Source organism: Apteryx rowi, unplaced genomic scaffold (assembly GCF_003343035.1).
Source record: "Apteryx rowi isolate R43461 unplaced genomic scaffold, aptRow1 scaffold_109, whole genome shotgun sequence".
NCBI lineage: Eukaryota > Metazoa > Chordata > Aves > Apterygiformes > Apterygidae > Apteryx > Apteryx rowi.
In genome coordinates, this window is record NW_020447297.1 from 1,547,039 (window position 1) to 1,565,673 (window position 18,635).

An 18,635-nucleotide genomic window follows, 5' to 3' on the forward strand; every position below is an offset into this window, starting at 1 on the left:
AGTAATGAAAAATAAGATGACCCTGCCTTTAAACACTATTTGTGCACGTTGCTGTAAAGTATCTTTATGGGCAATTTCATGGTTTCAATGAATGTATGGARAGAGAAAAGGATATAACTGTGATTTATATGTGATATGTGAATCAGTTCACTTTTTTTTAAAATGAAGGATTTAAAACCTAGTATTCATAATTAAGAGTTCTCTAACGGTGACTCAGATCTTCCACTTGAATCCATTACAATCTGCGTCAGCCTTAAAGAATGAAGTTCTCCGTCCACAGACTATGTACCAAATTAGCAAAAGCCACAGATTTTTTTTTTTTTCATCTGTTAGAAAAGCAAGCCATGAACTGGAAAAGAACATGTTTGCATTAAAAGAGAAGCCACTAACAGACTTAGTTAGACTTTGGTCCTTTTCAAGAAAAATTAAGCAGATGTGCCAGTCAGTGAGGGAGAAGACATTGCCATGTCAGATTCAGCAGTGAGCTGCTCTTTATAGGAATGTTCCTCCTGGATTTTTAAGAACAAACAGTAAGGTGCAGTTCAATACACTTTTAACATTTCCAGCAGGGGTTGGATTAGTCCTAACAGCTCTGTTTCAAAGGAGGTTTAGGCACCAAAAATCTAAGTAGTGTCTTCTAAATTCCTGTTGAAATATTAGTAGCATACGTCTGGATATTTAGGACCCAAATATCTTTGAAAGTCTGTACCTAAAAGCTTCTGTCTTGACTCCCATCATTGGTAAGGAACAGCTGAAGGCTCAAGCCAGTGTGATTTGTATGTGTGTTTTGTGTCCCATGCCTGGGCACCTATGTAAATATAGGTTTATACATACATATCCAATGTTTGAAGTGGTATACATACATAAAGTTATTCTATCATTGCTTTTTAAAGCACCTCACATACTTTAGCAATGTGCACAATAGAAAGGTTCTTACTTTAATTAGCAATCAACTTAAATAAACTTAACCAAATTCTCTGTAATATTATAACTTGTCAAACCCTTGACTTTCATAATTAGCAAAAATGAAGTAGGATTCCTAAAGAAAATGGAGAACAAATCTCCTAAATATATTCCTGAAGTCACTGCACTTCACCTAAGTAAATAATCCAATTTTGATCTACATTGGTAAGCTTCAGCTGCCATTGAGATCAGCAGAACTAGAAAATGTTCTGTGCTAAAGGCCTTGTAACTTCATGAGTTATGATTTGGGTGCCAAGATTTCCAAAAGCAAGTAGAGGTGGTATATCCTTTATCAGGACAGCTTACTCACTATGGAAGATAATCTCAGCAGTTTCTGAGATTCCGATCATTTTTCAGAAATCTCAAACTGAGAGCTAACTTGGGAGCATCCAAGTTGTCCATTCTGGCTGTTCTCCCTTTCCTTCGTACATTGCTCATAACTATGTTAGTTGTTTTGCATGTATTGTTAGGCTGAAAGGGAGAGATTTTGAATTTTACTTGTCCCAAAACAGTTTCCACTCTCATTTCCTGGAATCAGTTACTTAGTGTAAAGGTAAAAACGGAGTCAAAGCAATCGGTCATGCAGCAGTTGCTACTAGACTGCAGAGAATGGGGAATAATTCTGACATCTCTGATCTTAAACATGCTTTGAATTTCCTTCAGAGCTTGCTGCACAGCAGTATTCATGGTCTTCCATTTCCTTTTTGCTACCATTCACATTTTGCATCTACCATACCGAGARCAAGAGGAGTTTAATTTCCCCTTAGTGTCTCTGCTTCTCCTTGTCATTGACTTCTTGTGCCTCACTTCAGCAGCTAACATGCATCACATCCAGTGGTTTTGGTTTTATGTCTGAAGATTATTTGGAGGCGCTCTAAACAAGCACGTATTCGTTAGAGGAATGGATGGGCCGAGAAAGACGGTGCTGTTGCAGTGCGGAAGGTTTTTTGATCTGGAAGGCTGAACTTCTTGCGAGGCTCTCACTAATGATATGCATGAAAGGAACTGTGTGATGTTGACTGGATAATTGGTAATTGCCTAAGAATAAATTCCTTCTGCCATGGAGATCATGGACACAAACTCAAAGGCCGCCAGCTCACAGTGGTTTAATACTGAACTCAGTCTCAATGATGATGGTTTAAGCAAATGTGTTTTACCTYGTGTTTGGGGCAATCTAAGACTGTGCATACAGCTCATATAATAGTCTAGTAATCCAATTGCTATGCATCTGTACCATTACTGAGAAATATTCCAAACTGTAATTCCCCTCAGTATTTCCAATGAAATCACTGGGATTGTTCATATGATCATAAGTCCGCAAGCCCAGGCCTTTGCAACTGAGGCAGCAATCTCATTTTTCATCAGAGAGGGTTAGAGAGGTGGGATGAAACCTGGACCACTGTCTGCAGGGATACCATGTAAAGTGTAAGGCAGGTGAGGCAAAACAAGCTAACTGAAGCCTCGGAGCTCCAAATTATATAAAYACGGTGTAGCTACACCAATGGTGAGCTCTGCTGACTGACAGGGCTAAGACCTGTCTATAACGTTTGAATGTCTACTTCTTGTGCCAGGCTGGGACAATAAATTCTCTGTGGGTTTTGTTTGTTTGTTTGTTTTAAGGACAGTGAGGCATAAGTTAATCACATTCTCTGATTTTTATGGCTGGATTTGAACATGCGTATTCTCCATTTCAAACAGCAAACCTAAATTCAAACTCATTTAAGAATATCACTTGGTGTAGTACATTTTTTCTCACTAAACATGCTACTGTCCTTTACCCAAAAGTTATGTTAATATACCTCCATCAGAATTATTCCATTATGCATGACAATAGACTATGCTCTGGGGTAAGTGATAATAATCTAGTTTGTTAGAATAGGTTCTCCGGTGTTAATATATAGGAAAGATAAGTATATGTAACATCGATGTTACAGCTCATTAAAAGTAGATCTTTGCTTGAATTATTTTTCTTTCTACCAACAGTTTTCTTCTCTAGAGTACAACTAAATATTAATCTTTACCTTTTCATTCTTTCATCCCTGCACACAGCAATTGCTTTCTCCTTCTTTGTCTGCCCATTCTATAGATGCCAACAAAACTGAAAATGACCAGTGTAGAGCTGATTTTTTGGCTTTGCTTGACCACTCATCTTCAAGCCTCAGTTCTGAGCAAAACTCAGGATTTTTGGACAAATAATTCCAGTTTTAATACATATTTATTAAATATTCATTTTCAAATGCAGCTATAGTCTGCAAGTGATAAGCCAGCCTCAGCCTCTGTGTAGGTGATGGTGGTTTCCTCACAGACACAGTTTCCATGTCAAATTCTAGCTATAACTATCATGCTAGATTTCAGTTATAATGGATTATATCTAAGTTTGGTGGAATTAAGATGTACGCTTATGTAGAGTATTATACTGTACATCTTCTATAACATGGGAGCTTTGAAAAATCACAAAAGAACCTCATGAGTTTTCCCACATGCCTTTCAGCTTTCAGCTTGAAGATGTTCTTTGACTTTGCCAGTACATAGATACCGAAAGTACAAATCTTCTTTATGTTCCTCCAAATCACTGAAAAAAAAAAAAAATCCACTGATCTGTGTAAGACACATCTACTCAGAACAAAGAAGAGAAGAACAAAACTGACCTCACATGTTAAACCAATAGAAGAGACCTTAAAGACCACAAATTCAGATGATAAATGACCTCTACTACCCATTAAAGTTAAGTGATTTTAATGGGTTTTGGAAAAGGGCTGTAAAGGAGATTTCACATGTGGTTTGTCTTGTTGTTCTAAACTTGTTTTCAGGTTATTCCTAGGTGTGAGAAGAGGGTCTTGGAATACCTCAAATCTCTCAAGGCTTTTGGATTGGTAGGTTGTAGTGGGAAAAGTAGGGCTATAGGTAAATAGACTAGGACTTTGACAACAGCTAGTGTGTCTGGGACTTTTGGACATGTTTTCAAGGGAACAGCAGAGAAACAGAGTTGCCGTTTTTATGAAGTGCAAAAAAAAGTGGTTGTACTTTTAGCAAGACAGAGTGGGATGCACCTATCTAAATAAGCTAATCATATTGGACTCCTTCTACTGTCAGTAGAGGTCTACCCAGTCTACCCAGAATAAAATCCTTGGTACAACTCATTTCATTCTAAAGAAGATGTTTAAGGTTGGATGAATCTCACTTTTTTGTTTGTTTATATCCACTGACTGCAAAGGGAGCATGGGGTGACAGATAAGAGGTAGATATCGATATTGTAGACTTCCACAGTCAGATGAGATGCCGTTAAATAAATATTTTGGAGGGACGCACACATGCTTTTTATTCTGTGTCTGAAAGAGCTGGGTGACAGGAGCGTAGTTGCATGCATTGCATCAGTGCCCACAGTCAAGCCTGGGGCAGGATGGACTTCTGTAATCATCATCAACTCTTTTTTCTACTCATAAAATGAGTTCAATTTTGTGGACTGGTTATATCTGATCTGCAAGTCCAGTGTTTTTGAAAAAGTAGTTTGCATTTTCACCGGGAAACAAGCCTAGCTTCAGGAAATCCTTAGGAATTGGATATCAAGGAAAATAATTCCCCTGCCCATAGCAATACCAGCCATAGGTAAGGAGGTACGTAGCATAAATAACAGATGGTATAACTGCATTTTTCAAAATTTTCTCTCTCCTGTACAGACTTCCTACTTTCACCTTGGTTAACATTTTACTGTATCTTCAGCATTTTATTTCAATATGTTTTCTCTACATTCCTTCTCCTACTGCCATGTGTTTATGAATGACAAGTTGCCAATGCTATTTGCAGTGAGGTTACAGGGAATTGTTTGAGCAGGGTGCACAAAGATTCTTAAMAAGGCACAATTTTAACTTGTACAAACCAAATTCTACCTTTGTTGTGTTTTCCCTAAGGCTCCACCTTCAGCATATTCTGAGACAACCCACAAACTCTGCCATTCCCTGTGTGCTATTAATGACCTAAATGCAGAACCTTGATCTTTTTCATTGTGGATCTACATGGCCTTGGTAACAAAGCATAACTTCATTCCTGTGAATTGGCATACTCATTTTACTGCTCTTAAGCACCTATGAAAAGCCTACAAAAGCTATACAATTGAATTGCAACTACCTTTGCCTCATATTTTTTACTCTCTCATTTGCATTATCTTGCCGGACGTCTAGGTGTTCAACCTGACAAGATGGTCTTCAGCCGCATCAAACATCACTCATTTCATCCTGGGACTATTTAACTTTCTCTTTCCCCTTCCACCCTAGCACCCTCCCTCTTCCTCCCAGAGGCAGCTGCAGTCCATGCACAGGACACATGCGGTGAGACTCAGCTTGTTTGCCTTTAGCTGTCTAAAGTCTCGTATTGAATCTAAATAGTCTAATAGTCTAGTCGTCGTCTATTGGTCAAACCTAGAGACCTGGGCACCTCCATTAGACTACGCATCCCATATGTCTTAGACACCTCTGTTACGTAGGTCAACTCAGCCTCTGGAAATGCCCATTTCTTTCCATGATTGAGTGAGCTAAAGSTGAGAGCTCAGTTTAGGTTCCTCTTAGATGGGTATAGTTAGATGTCACCAGTTCCATTCTGTGTGTGCCTACAGAGGTCTGAGGATCCTGCCCTAATTCATGTAATGTCTTGACATCCATAATCTCATTTATATAATTTTTCTCTTATTCAGCTATTTTTCTCTCATTCCCATTCTTTCTAGTTCCCGCCTTCTCTGCCTCTGCTCTCTTTCTTCATTATCTTCCTCCAGTGTTTCTGCTTTGATGAAAAAAAACATTTCAAACATTTTGGGTCGCCTTATAGTGTCCAACATCAGGAAAATAAGTCTATTTAAATTAAATAGGATGGTGGAAAAAAACTCAACAAACTAACAGCAGTGAAATAGTAACATTTTCCTATGAAATGCTACAGAAGTTTTTCACCAAAAACCAATATGTGAACCTCCCCACACTGGCTGTAGAATAGCAGTTAACTCTCAGATATTATTTTCAGAATCAAGTCTGATCTTTTTGATAATTCTAGCAAACAAACAAACAAGGACATGTTAGTTCTGCTCACTAGAAATACCTATAAAGGAAAGTCGATCCCTACCACAAAAGAAACAGAACATAATYGATAGAGGAAATGTGGGTGAGAATTTTTTTTTCCACATTGCTACCACAACGTTAAGCATGCCAGGGAAGAAAACGACACCCTACAACACTGCATGACTAATATTTTTCAAAGCAATTATTGTTTTTTAGGTGTTTCAGGTTATGTAACTTAAAATACCTTAATAAGCACTGTTTTTCAGCGCATGCTGAGCATCAGTCTTGTGGTAGAAATTGGTCTGATAAAATGTGTTTCAACTCAGGTGATCAAAAAATGAGTGAGATATTCAAACTCTATTGCTCCTTTTGAAAATCTCAGTCAAAGTAAAAAGAAAATGTCTTTAAAACTTGAATCCTTGTTCTTGATCAGTCTTAATTCACAGCTCAGCTCTGCAAAATCAGACATGTTATATGAGGCAGTGCAAAAATTTATCAGAGCAGTGATTCTGTAAAAGTAACACCATCATTTTCATATTTACTTCCTCAGCATCACCCTGAAGAAGCGAGGTTCAATTCACAAGTTGAAAGATGATTATTTCTTCTATTTGCTGGATGTGTACATCCCACAATATTGTATTCTTCCCAGCTCTTATGCTACCATCTCTAATAAATATTTTACACTCAGAACATAACTGTCAGCTTTTGATTACCCAAAAGGGAAAGAGAAACTCTAGTGAATGGGATTGGCTTAAGAGAGTTAACAGCAGAGAGAAGTATAATCTGTTTCTTCAATTCATTCTACTTTATTGTTCGGTTTATAAAATACATCTTCTGTCTATGGCTAGGTGAACAGAAGTCATATACTGTGCAACAGAAAGAGAGTATAACTCGTTTGAATAAATATAGACATTTGCCTTGTAGGCAATTCCGTTAAAAAAAAAAAAATCCTAGTCTCCTTTATATTCAGTGGAGATCTAGTCAAGGTACTCAAAGGAGTTTGGTGTGCTGTTCATCCCGTCCTAAAGTAGATATTTAAAATACCCTGCCCCAAAAGTGTCTGTTTCTCTCTTGACTACGCATTCTCTCTGATGGTTTTAAAGGTAGCCAAGGATGTCCAGCCCAGATAGAAATCTATACTGTAAATATCTAACTTTCCCTAAGGTGAATCCTACCAAAAAAACCCACATGTTCAAAAAGCAAATAGAAATCTTCCCACAAACTTCAACAAGAAAGTAGTATTTTCAATTTCCATGTGGTTTTCAGCCTGGCAAAACATGTACAAAGCCTCTATCCTTCTGTCCCTCAGATCTCTTGAAAAACTTTACCAAATCGTTACAAGACTACCCTTCTCAACAGATAACTGTAAATGTAAAGACCCCATTCTCCATAGCAGCTCTTGCTATAACACAACACGCAGAGGTTATGGTCTTGGGCTACAGTATATGTGCCTGCTGCTTTTAGAGGCATACACCTGTCTTACTGAGTGTGACATAAAATAGGAAGTACCTCTGGACTGGCAGTTGCACATGCATTTTTCATACTGAACTCCCATCCCCTTATATGAAGGAAGCTGGGCTGAGAATCACTCTTGGTGTCCATACTAGCACTCTCCACTAAAAAGAAGTTATTCACATGTTGGGTATTTAGATATGAAAATGAGGAACATCTAATCCAACTCCATCTTAGATTAATTTCCATTCTACAAGTTTATGTTACTAGTTAATTGTTCTCCACAAGCGTGCAGTCAATTTTCATTTAATATATTGTTCTGTTACACTCTGTACACTATCAGGCTGCAAAGGTCACGTGTATTTTTGATGACTAAAGCTGACCACCTGCCTCCAGGTTGTTCGATCTCTGGCTTATCTGTGAATCAACACATCACAATTGCCAGCAACATCCAGTGCTTTTTATTTATTTATTATTTTTGCTTCAATTAAGCAGCTGGTTTGTGCTATAATTTCATTCCGTCATGTCCGCTTTCCATCTTTGTGACGTGTCTCATAAATGTGTTGAAACTGTCATACCTTGGCCTGTTCACAATATGCTGAAAAAAATGCTAATCTTGTCATATTTAGCAGCTGCGTTCAGAAATGCTACTGTAAGCCTAAGAGGGCTAACCAGCATTCTTGCAAGATGTCAGAACTATCAACCATTACCCTGTAAGTGTACGCAATCCTGTGACATTACTGTGTTTGTATGACGCATGTTGCAAAGAAATGATTTAATACTAGCAGAGGGGTAGTAATTGGAGAGCAAGCGCTCATTTGGTTCTTGTTGCATGTAGAATTTTTTGTTGTTCTGTGCTTTTGCTGATGCGCCACGATCAAGGATTTTAAGGTTATTTGTGTGAAATTTCGTAAATTATTGCTGATGCTATTTATGGTTTTGGACAGTAGTTTCCAGCTCTGATCCAAATCTCTTCTGTAACTGGGTGTCTTTCAATGACTTGTATAGATTTTTTAATCACTTATATCCTTGAATGTGTGTATAGCAATTGTTAACAATTACTCCTAATTATACATTAACGAGGTGAGCTCTGGTCACACGGAGAGGAAATGTTTGACTAGAAAGTTTCCTAGAACGACTGTGATAGGGCAGGAGTGAGCGAATCAGACTATCATCTGGTGTAGAACAACTTATATCCATATCCAGGGGTGAGGAGATCATCAGGGCCAGTTCTATCTAAGGTTAGCCTAATATCTAAATATTAGGTACCTAGTTTGAAATCATTATCAAAGCTCCATCATTTGCCCATGGAGAGTGAAGCATCAAAAAAAGTGAACTAATGCCATTTAGTTGAGACATTTATGAATTAATCACTTTACCATAGTGCATCTCACTCGGTTACTTGTACAAGAAGTCCACAGGATTAGGTTAGACGAGACGTACCTTTCAGAAATCTCTTAGATTCTATGTTCTCTGCTGAAATTTCTCTTGCATTTTATGGCAGTCTTCTGAGTGAAAATCAATATTTTCAAAGACGTCCTGCTGCACTGATCCACAAGTATAGCATTTTGCTGGAGAGTAGTCAATAGTTACCTTTGTCACCATTAAAGAACAGAAGAAGATGTGGTCATAACTCATAGCTGCGTATTTTATTATGTTTGGTAGCCATCAAGACCCATTTTAAGCATGAAAAAAATCTTTCTTGTTCTGTGTTTTTGTCACTACAGAGTAGTGAAGCTGTCAGAAGATTGACATTGTCAGACTGACATTGTACAATAGCAGATGGAGGAAACACACAATAGGAGACAAGAGTAGCCAGAAAGTCAATTTTCTAAGCCCAGAGAAGCTCAAAGACCAAAAGCATTTTACCAGTCAGGAAAAATTGGACCTACATTTAGGAGGAGACTGTTTTAAATATGAAGCTTACCACTTAATCTACATCCTGATGCAGCAGAAGCTTCTTACAGTGCCTTTGCAGAAAAACAAATTTCCCACTAAGTAAATTCAATATTTTAGAAAGATGTCAGACTGAAAACTCTCCAAAGTGAAATCTTCTATCGAGCCAATGGCAAGATGTATTCAACACAGCCAGGAAGCCAGAAAAAAACTGCCTGCATACTATCCCATAAACGTAATTAAACCTTATTTTTTGTGTCAAAGTATGAAGATCTCAATACACCTCCACAGCTTTTAAAGTCTTTAGTCTGAAAATGTGATTTACACAGGAGAAAAGCTGTAATCAATTACTGTGCTTAGGTGTTACCTCAAGTCTTCAAAAGTGATCCTACACACCTAATTAATCTTTTAGATAGGAGAAGTACCTGTCAGGGAGACAACTGAGTTTCTTGAAAGTCACATGTTAACTATGTTTAACATCATCTAGATAAAATAGATACGTTTATTAAATCCCAACCTTACCAAGCATTTTACTACTAATGGCATCCTGCATCTTCATGGTTTGCTCTTTATTCTTCTATTTAAAATATTGTCACTATTAATTTTCTACATATTCCTCACCAAGTTTGGGGCAAGATGTGGGATTCCTCTAATCTGAGTTTTAGAAGTCAACAGTGCAGCTTTCCGTAGGACAAACTCAGCCTAAATTCCTTTTGTAGTCAATGAAGAGACTGTTAGGCTTCTGATGAGGTGTGATATAGCTGACCCATTTAAAAGCTCCTTAGGAAGAAATGATTCATCCTTATGAATGCCTATTACTCTTCATTGACAATAAAGCAAGTGTAGGTGTGGAATTAATTTAAATAAAAAATGATGTCTACTTTGTAGGTATCTAATTACTTTAAACTAGTCAATATATATCAAAGGATGCAATCAGTAGGTATCTGATGGAGTCTACAGCAGGATTCACCTTAAAGAGATAACACATCCACATCAGGCCAGAATTCTTCTGTAAAAGTGGCTGTTTCTCTGCATTGGCTTTAAAGACATTACGTTAATAATTTAAATATAGATATCTACAGCATGTATGTCCAAACTTAGGTGAGATGAATCTTGTTCTACATGACTAGTTCASACCTTGATGTCTTCACTGTAAAAGTCTGTATTTGATCAGATTAATTCCAGTTAAGGCTCAGCATTTAAACTGACCTGTTCTCTTACTTCAAAGAAGCAGACCCGGATAGCATAACAACAATTACATAATCCTTCAAAGGCTATAGCTTTGCAGATCTTTTGCAGCCTTTGACAGTCTATGGTATTTTGTCTCAAAGATACTGATAGGTGAGACCCTCTAAGCCCAAGGTGAAAAACTGTTGAGAGAGTAAAAGTTACTGTGTATTTTATCTTTATTTTAATAGCATCCATCAAATCTTATATATAAGTTACAACAGCTTTTGTTAAGCTACATGATTTTCTGATTAGTCCAATAGAAGCAGCCACAGTCCCGGGAGAAATAGCACAAGACACATCTTCAGTGCAGAGGGGTTAGCTGGAAYTGAAGGAAGAGTAAGCTCTAAGTCTTTCACACTCTCCTTTTCACCTCTATCTCAGAGACAGGAAGAAGAATGACAAGCAAAAATGTCCTCATACAATAACTTCCTTAGCTTCGGGTCCCCTGATGTAGGGGACCTATTTTTCAAAGTCAGAGGACTCTCCTATTTTCTATTCCCTTTTACTGTAAAGGTGTTTTTCCGTATCCTCAAAACAAAAGTGAGGAAAAACAGAGGACACCATTATCTGTGTCTTTTTGGACTAATACTTTCTGGAAGGTCCACTTTCATAGTCATTCTATTGGAGAGAATTTCATTTTTAAGTCATTTTAGAGGAAAACAGCAGGAGAACAATTGAATGTCACCTTCAATAAATGTTGGAAAATGCCTTACTTTTTTAAAGTAACCTTGAGACATTTCTCTCCCTGGTGGAATGTAAATATGTTTTTTGCTACATCTCTTGGAGAACATGTCTCTTCTAAACAGCCATTTTAAGCCCAGTTGAGTGATTATTGTCCTCAGAGCTCTTGGATCTGAGTTCCTTGCTTGTCCCGGAGAATGTGTAAAGAAAAGAGGATGAGTATCTGTGGCTGCTCCTCAGCTGAGAATTTCAATGCATTCTTATCTTTAACATCTTCATTTCACCACTGCACATAATCTTTCTTGTCTCACAGCTGCTCCTTTAAGTCCTATTTCTTCCTAATATTCGTGAAAAAAACACAATTCATCATCATCCACACAACCCTTAATAACCTCTAAGGTTATTCTTGCCATTCTTACCAAGATCTTTTTCCTCTTCATAGAACTTAATCATCTATAATGTTCAGGATGTGCTATTTTTTACTTTTCTGTATTTTCTTGATGACTTTTATGACAATACTGAAGACAATATCTCAAATAAGTTGAGGATGACATTGTATTTAAAGATCCTGCAAGCTAATTGCATGAATAAGCAGATATGATTAATGCCAGAAAACGGGTCGTAGAAAAAGTCTTCCTCTGTATTTTTCTAAACCTAATCCCCTATGAATGAGGTGAAATACACGATATTAATAGGCAAATACATTCAGACTTTTCAATCAAAATGTTATCTCTTTTTTTTTTTATTAATTCTGTATATACAGGATCGCTGATTTTGAGAAATGATATTTCTTTGTCCAGTTTACTATCTCATTTGATTTCTTTGTAATCCATGGCTAGTTTAAGACACCGTTATATGCCTTGCATACTTTTTTGTTTATGGAGATAGTATTGTTTTATAATCTTTTCCACAACTTTTCTGTTCTTTTTCATTCATCTGGTTACACGTCCATGGAGAAAAAGGACTAAAAGGGACTTTGAAAGGTCTTTAGGTCAGTCCTGTATCACTTCCTTTTTCTAGAAATCACCGAAGTTGGAGATTCTGTATGCTCCTTATCAACCTGTTCCAAGGTTTTCTCTCTCTCGTGTTTAAAAAAAGCAAATAAAAAACAGAAAAAACCCTTTTGGTTAATGACTAACTTGATAATTCACAAGAACTATGTCCTCTGGTTTGTGACTTGAGATTTGAGAGTTGGTGTGCACATCACAAATGAATCTCATGATATTTAGTATCTTCTAAGGGCAAGGGTTGTTGTGTGTTTATCACCATCAGTGCGCAAAGCATAACTGAGGGTCACCAACAAGGATCTAATATCCCATTTCTAGTTTAGTGTTGGATATGCTCAAAGACTTCTTGGAGGTGTATTAGTTAAACCTTCACTTTCAGTGACTTGCAGTTGCATATGTAATGAGCAAATTCAAACTTCCATGCAATCTATCATATAAATATAACCAGATTGAAAATTTAAAATTGAAATAGTAGGGAGCTTTTCCAGAAGGCTTTACGGCTTTTTGGCTTTCTCTTTCCTCCATCTATCTCCTTAACTTACCCAAAGGGTCTCAGTCACTTTTTGTTCCCCTTTGAAAATGGCCAAGAGGTTACTTTGGGCCACTTTGTTTTAATAAAACACTTTCCTCATTCAGCGGTTCCTTTTTCTTGGGTCTTTTCTGCTGCCCAGTCAGCAAATGACGCTGACCAAAGCTGATGTGCAGGTCCTTTGCTGGACCCCTACATTTGTTGAATGTCGTCCATATTCAGATACTGCTCAAAGGTACATTTTTTTCCAGCCCTTTTGTCTAGACCGATGGGATCTGATTTCCCTACCAACCCCCTTTATTCTGATGCAATGGAAATTAATTACACAATGGAGTTACACTTAAATTTCCAGCTGTATAAATGAAACCAAAATCACAACCTTGAGGAATAATCATGAATTTAAGAGCATGTGAGTTTTTTGGCTTTATTTTTGCTGTTGTTCTGGGTTTTTTGGTCAATAGGGAAATAGATTCACAAAAAAAGTAACTCCACACACTCCACTGGGACAAAGCAATTAGGCGAGAGGGTTATTATTGTGTTCTGGTAGCAGTTTGAATCCCATACCGAGATTACCTTCCTCATGTCTGGCACTGTAGAAAAAAATCCTGGTTTATAATAATGCAAACCAAAACAACAATACAGAGTATTAAGTGTTATTGATGTTCTGCTTCATATTATTATTGTACCAGTATGAAGAAGTGGGTGAAAACTACAGTGTGTGTAAAATCACTGTTTGGGAACACATGGGAATGTTGTAAATGTGTATGCATAATTATATAATGTATATATTTACCAAAAGGGAGGTGAGAAAACATTTGCTGGGTTTTCTTCTTTGATTAAAGCACAGGTTGTTTATTACAAGGCTGCATTAAAGTTCTTTCACTCTATTATAACAGGAGACTGGCTCGCTCTACGCTACTGCTTATCCCTTTGTTTGGAATTCACTACACGGTGTTTGCTTTTTCTCCTGAAAATGTCAGTAAGCGGGAGAGACTAGTGTTTGAATTGGGACTGGGATCTTTCCAGGTGATTATACAGTGAATTCTGCTTTTGTTAAAAAATAAATCTGTATTCATTATGACCACTTTGCATGCATAGTTCTCAGACTGTGTGTTTATTCACATATGCATATGCTTTGTAGACTAGGATTTTGTTTTTTGTTTTTGTTTTTGTTTTTTAAACTCCGGCTATTTTCTGGCATTTCCTGAAGGACCTGAATTACAGTTTTTTCTCTCCCATTTATCCAGGGTTTTGTTGTTGCTGTTCTCTATTGTTTCTTGAATGGGGAGGTAAGATTTTTAATATTTGACCTCTCCCACCCTCACCATCCCCATCACATTTCCTTGTGGGACTAACTGTCATTCTAATCCTTAGCTGTAACTCATCATCTACCATATTCCCTGATACCTTAGACCGAACCTCACAGTGTCTCAGCAAAAGAAAGAGCAAGTGCAATTTCTTCACTAAAGCAAAGCATGTTCTTGCCAGAGATGATGGCCCAGATTAATGCTCCCTAACAGAGGTAGTTAAATGACGGGTTTCCCAGGACTCCTTGATTCAACAGAGAGACAAACAACTTCAAGGAGAAGCTAAGATYTTAAATGGGCTGAAACACTCTCTGGAGGTTCCTGTATCTTTCCATTGACTACAGAAATAACCATGAGCAAGGTTCTAATTTAGGAATCTTACTTACGTGTCTAGGGCTGTGAGGAATGGACCCCAAGCACTCTGACTAATATCATTAAGTCACTTGGACCTCTTTGCATGACATGAAGATTGGGCACTTTGTGTCACTTGACAAAACTCTTATCTGCAAATACAGGATAGTGCAGTTGCTAAAGTAGTTGCTGTTACTGCTAATGAATGTTTTGCTAGAACTAGCTGGGTAAATTCAAAAGAATATTCTATATAGAACATTGTTATTTTAATGATTGGTTTTCTCCATAACATAAGAACATTTTTGTCTCTGAAAGACACAGCAAAAATTTAAAAGTGATCTTCATTGTTTTACTATACACTCTTTTTGCTGGTTCTTTACATTTTATAGCCTACTTCAGACATTTTTAAAGGATACTTTCCTGAACATCAGGCTTGTCACTGTAAATAAAGAATTATGAATTACATTTGTGACAGCTACACTTATGAGTGTTGCCTTTTGGTTGCTGTAGCTTTGGTCTTGCATTTAAGAGCAATTTTGATAATCGTCCAGTTAGGGCTTTGGAAATTGAGATCCCTGTGATCTTTAATACAGTTCTACTAAGTAACAAAGGCAGAGGAAAGATTAAAGTTGTAGAAGGGCTTCCATCTGCACTTAGGTGTTGAAGTATTCAACATCTAAGGCTAGGGTAACCATCCTAGGCTCCCTTAATGTCTGTATAGAGAAAGAATAACTTCTGGAAGGTGCTTGATCTCACCCTATGGTAGATATTTAAGACAGGGCAAATGAATTGTCTTTCAGAGGTGCCTGTTAAACTGACTTTAAAGCAACTGGTTCCAAGTTTAAACCTGTAATTTCTGAGTATTTAAAGGAGAAGATGAACCATACCCCAGACACCCGATCTCGTCTTCGTTCAGTGGGGTGACCCCAGTTTATGTTGGCTGACCTCATTCTACAGTATATAATACACAGARTACTATACCTGTAGAGGTGTTAATGGGGAAAATGATTTTCATATCATATCACATTTTCTAAAATTGATCACCTTATCATGGCAATTGTAAGCAGTATCCTGAACAGTTTGACAAAGATGAATTTATCATACTGGATAGCAATATAAAACTTCTCCTTCATGCAACAGTACTACGTTATATCTTTGCCTACTTATTCAGCCCAACTATTAAGCTCAGGAATACACTATATAATTGGGATACGGTATAAACTAGCATTTATAAAGAGTTTTCCCTCTCTTCAGTTTTGAAAACCTGAAATTGTTTCCTGTTAAACTTTTTCTGTAGGTGTTTATATATGTGTGTTTGTGTATGCTTATACGGAAGTGCTAATCAAGCTTAATTTTGATTCACCTGTTCTGATCTGCAAATTTGTTGTTCCCCTGACTGCATTCACTGGACTGAATATCTGAGATAAAGGTTTTCTGAATTAGTGGAAAATTACTCCCCACCCAGTCTTGCTTTAAAGGGAATATATACAGTTCATCCCTTTTCTTTTCCGTTGATTCACTTCTATTGTGCAGTCTAATAGGAAAAAAGACTTTTCCTAAAATCACCTTCTTTTTTTTCTTTTCAGGGAGGTTGAAACCATTTATTATTACCAGCTTTAGGGCAATAGACATTCCATGCTTGTTTGCACATACAATGCAATAGTGGTCCCTACTTCAGTAGGAGCTTAGCTCATTTTTCAAAGTGATTCCTTCTTGAAAAAAAACCAAAAAATCAAAAAACAACAACAACCTGCTCAAGGTGATCAAGCAAACTTATGAGTTATCTTTGCTGATGGGCTTAGTCAGGGTGCCTTGCAGGTGACTGCTAAGGTAGGATTCCTTCATGACATAATCCCATGTAGCTCAGAAGGTCAGTTCTAGATCACACCTTGCTGGAGTTCGTGGCTGTGTTCATATTCCACCAATTAGTGTTACTGGATATCCATTTCTTCCACCTAGAGCTGTTGTTTCATCTGTTGCCTTTCTGAGAGTGTTAAAAGAATAAACAGAAGGTCTTGTCTAAAGCTAATGTGGAGATGAGTACTTTCCAAGATATCCTACATGGTGTGTCAGAGTTCCTATAAGCCTTTTTCTCAGATCTTAGCCAAACTAATATGGCCAGAGGAATTAAAACCTCCCTCCCCCCAAAAATTGAGAATGACTTGTGTCTATAGCTGTTCAAACCTCTGCCTTGGTATTCCACTCCTTCCTGTTTATAAATTGTTTACCTAGGGTAAGAAAGGGTTTACCCTGGCTATATTACACTGTCATAGATGCAAATGCTATTTTCTTCTGACAGAGGTAATATATCTCCATGCCTCTATCTAATCAATACCTATTTATACACTAATCAAAATGGAAATTTAGAGGTATTAGAAGGAGAATGTAAATTGTCCATTTTCCACCCTGTGGTTAGGATCCATATGGTTAAAGCACTTGTTTAGCATTTTGGCCTATGCTGATCTACTTTGACAACTGTATTAGTCTAGGAAAATCTATCAATGACTACTAAAGACAAGCAGAGCACCTTTGATACAGCAGTTTATTACAGGCTGGAAAAGGATATTGGGGAACTATCACTACATGTTTGCCTGTTCTTATGCTCTTTTACTCAGAAATATGATATAGGCCACTGTCAGTAATGGATAATAGACTGGGCTAGTATGAATTTATGTTATGTCCTTAAAATCTTATGTATCTATGTACACACGCACATGCATACACCTATCAAGTGATGTATGAAAAGTAGCAAAGCTGTAGAATTATTCCTCTTTTTCTAATTGGACCTCTGACCAGTCATTGTTTTACCATAGATTTACTCTGCCCATGTAAAAAGATCAAAGGAAAGGAGAGTATTGTAGAAGTACATGCATACAAGAGCTGGCATCTACTTAGAAGAGATCTGAAAGGAAAAGGCAGAGTTTTCAGTAGACATGCACCCATTAATGACAGGTGGTTTTCCATCTAGCATATTTCTCCCAGAGCCTTCTTCAGACCCAAATGAAGTCAAAAAGAAGAGTTTCCATGAATGTATTTGTATTGAGGATGTAGGTCCTGAGGAACTGTTTAACAGAGAGACCTCCAAAAATGTGGAGCAAGAAATGCAAGTACAATGAATCAATTTATTTTGATACATGTGGGAGAGATTCAGGCATTACCTGAAGATGGTCTCCATCTATTGAAAGCACTAGGATTTTACTTGCGGTATCCAAAGCAATTCCTGGCAAAAGACAAGCTACCTTTGTGAGCAGGTTATTTCATTACTGTCCAGAATCTTTTGGGTGCTGGTTTCCTTGGCTCCTTTTTATGTGTTTGGTAGTGGTCACTGGTGAAAACACGATATYTTTTTCCAAGAGGCTAACACAATGTTTCTGTTGAAGTTAGTGTTGAACAGGTCTTCCATGAACCTATGGGCTGATTCATTATGGATTCCCAAATTATCTGAGGTCAGACACAGATTCCAGGCAGTTGTTTCCATGGCATGCCTTGCCCTCCTTGAACATAGAGAAATCACCTCATATTTCACTGATATGAAGAATTTAACAATAACTTTAAACAATTTTTTTTTCTGAACTTGATGATTTGTCAGCATGTCCTCGAGCGGCTAAGTACATAAAAAATGACCTTTTGAAGTTTCTCCCTAAAGGTGCAATCAGAAATAAAGAGAAAATGGAGGAGCTGGAAAGTCAACCGGTATTTTGCTGTGGATTTCAAACATCGTCATCCTTCTCTAGCGAGCAGCGGAGTGAACGGGGGGACACAACTCTCCATTCTGAGCAAGAGCAGCTCTCAGATTCGGATGTCCAGCATAAATGCGGAGAATCTAGCGACATGAGCAGCTAAGGAAAACAAATCAATCAACAAAGAAACCAAAAAAAATCCCCTTAAAAAGAAAATAAAATCATAGTTGTCATGGTGGTGAGGGTTTATTTTCCCTTCCTCTCCTCTCCTCTCCTCTCCTCTCCTCTCCTCTCCTCTCCTGCAGAGGTGAAACAGCAAAGGAAATGTATATATATATATCTTTTTAACAGTCACTGTAAATACACAACTGTAATCAAGGCCATTGGTGGAAAAATATTTACAAGATAAACAACAGGCCAAGCCCACCCACTCAATGATTTACATTTCCGAGCATCTGCAAGTAATCCGTTGTCAGTCAAAAGTAACAAGTGATTGC

At 37.5% G+C, this 18,635-nt stretch overlaps 1 protein-coding gene across 1 annotated transcript in view; it reads left to right on the forward strand.

The window, feature by feature from the left end:
- ADCYAP1R1 (ADCYAP receptor type I) overlaps positions 1 to 18,293 on the forward strand; it is a 104,410-nt gene extending 86,117 nt beyond the window's left edge. The window contains exons 13-15 of the mRNA XM_026072298.1: positions 13,697 to 13,826; positions 14,048 to 14,089; positions 18,105 to 18,293. Coding sequence (XP_025928083.1) covers positions 13,697 to 13,826; positions 14,048 to 14,089; positions 18,105 to 18,293 — 361 coding nt within the window. The remainder of the gene's footprint in view (positions 1 to 13,696; positions 13,827 to 14,047; positions 14,090 to 18,104) is intronic.
- Positions 18,294 to 18,635: the final 342 nt, after the last annotated feature.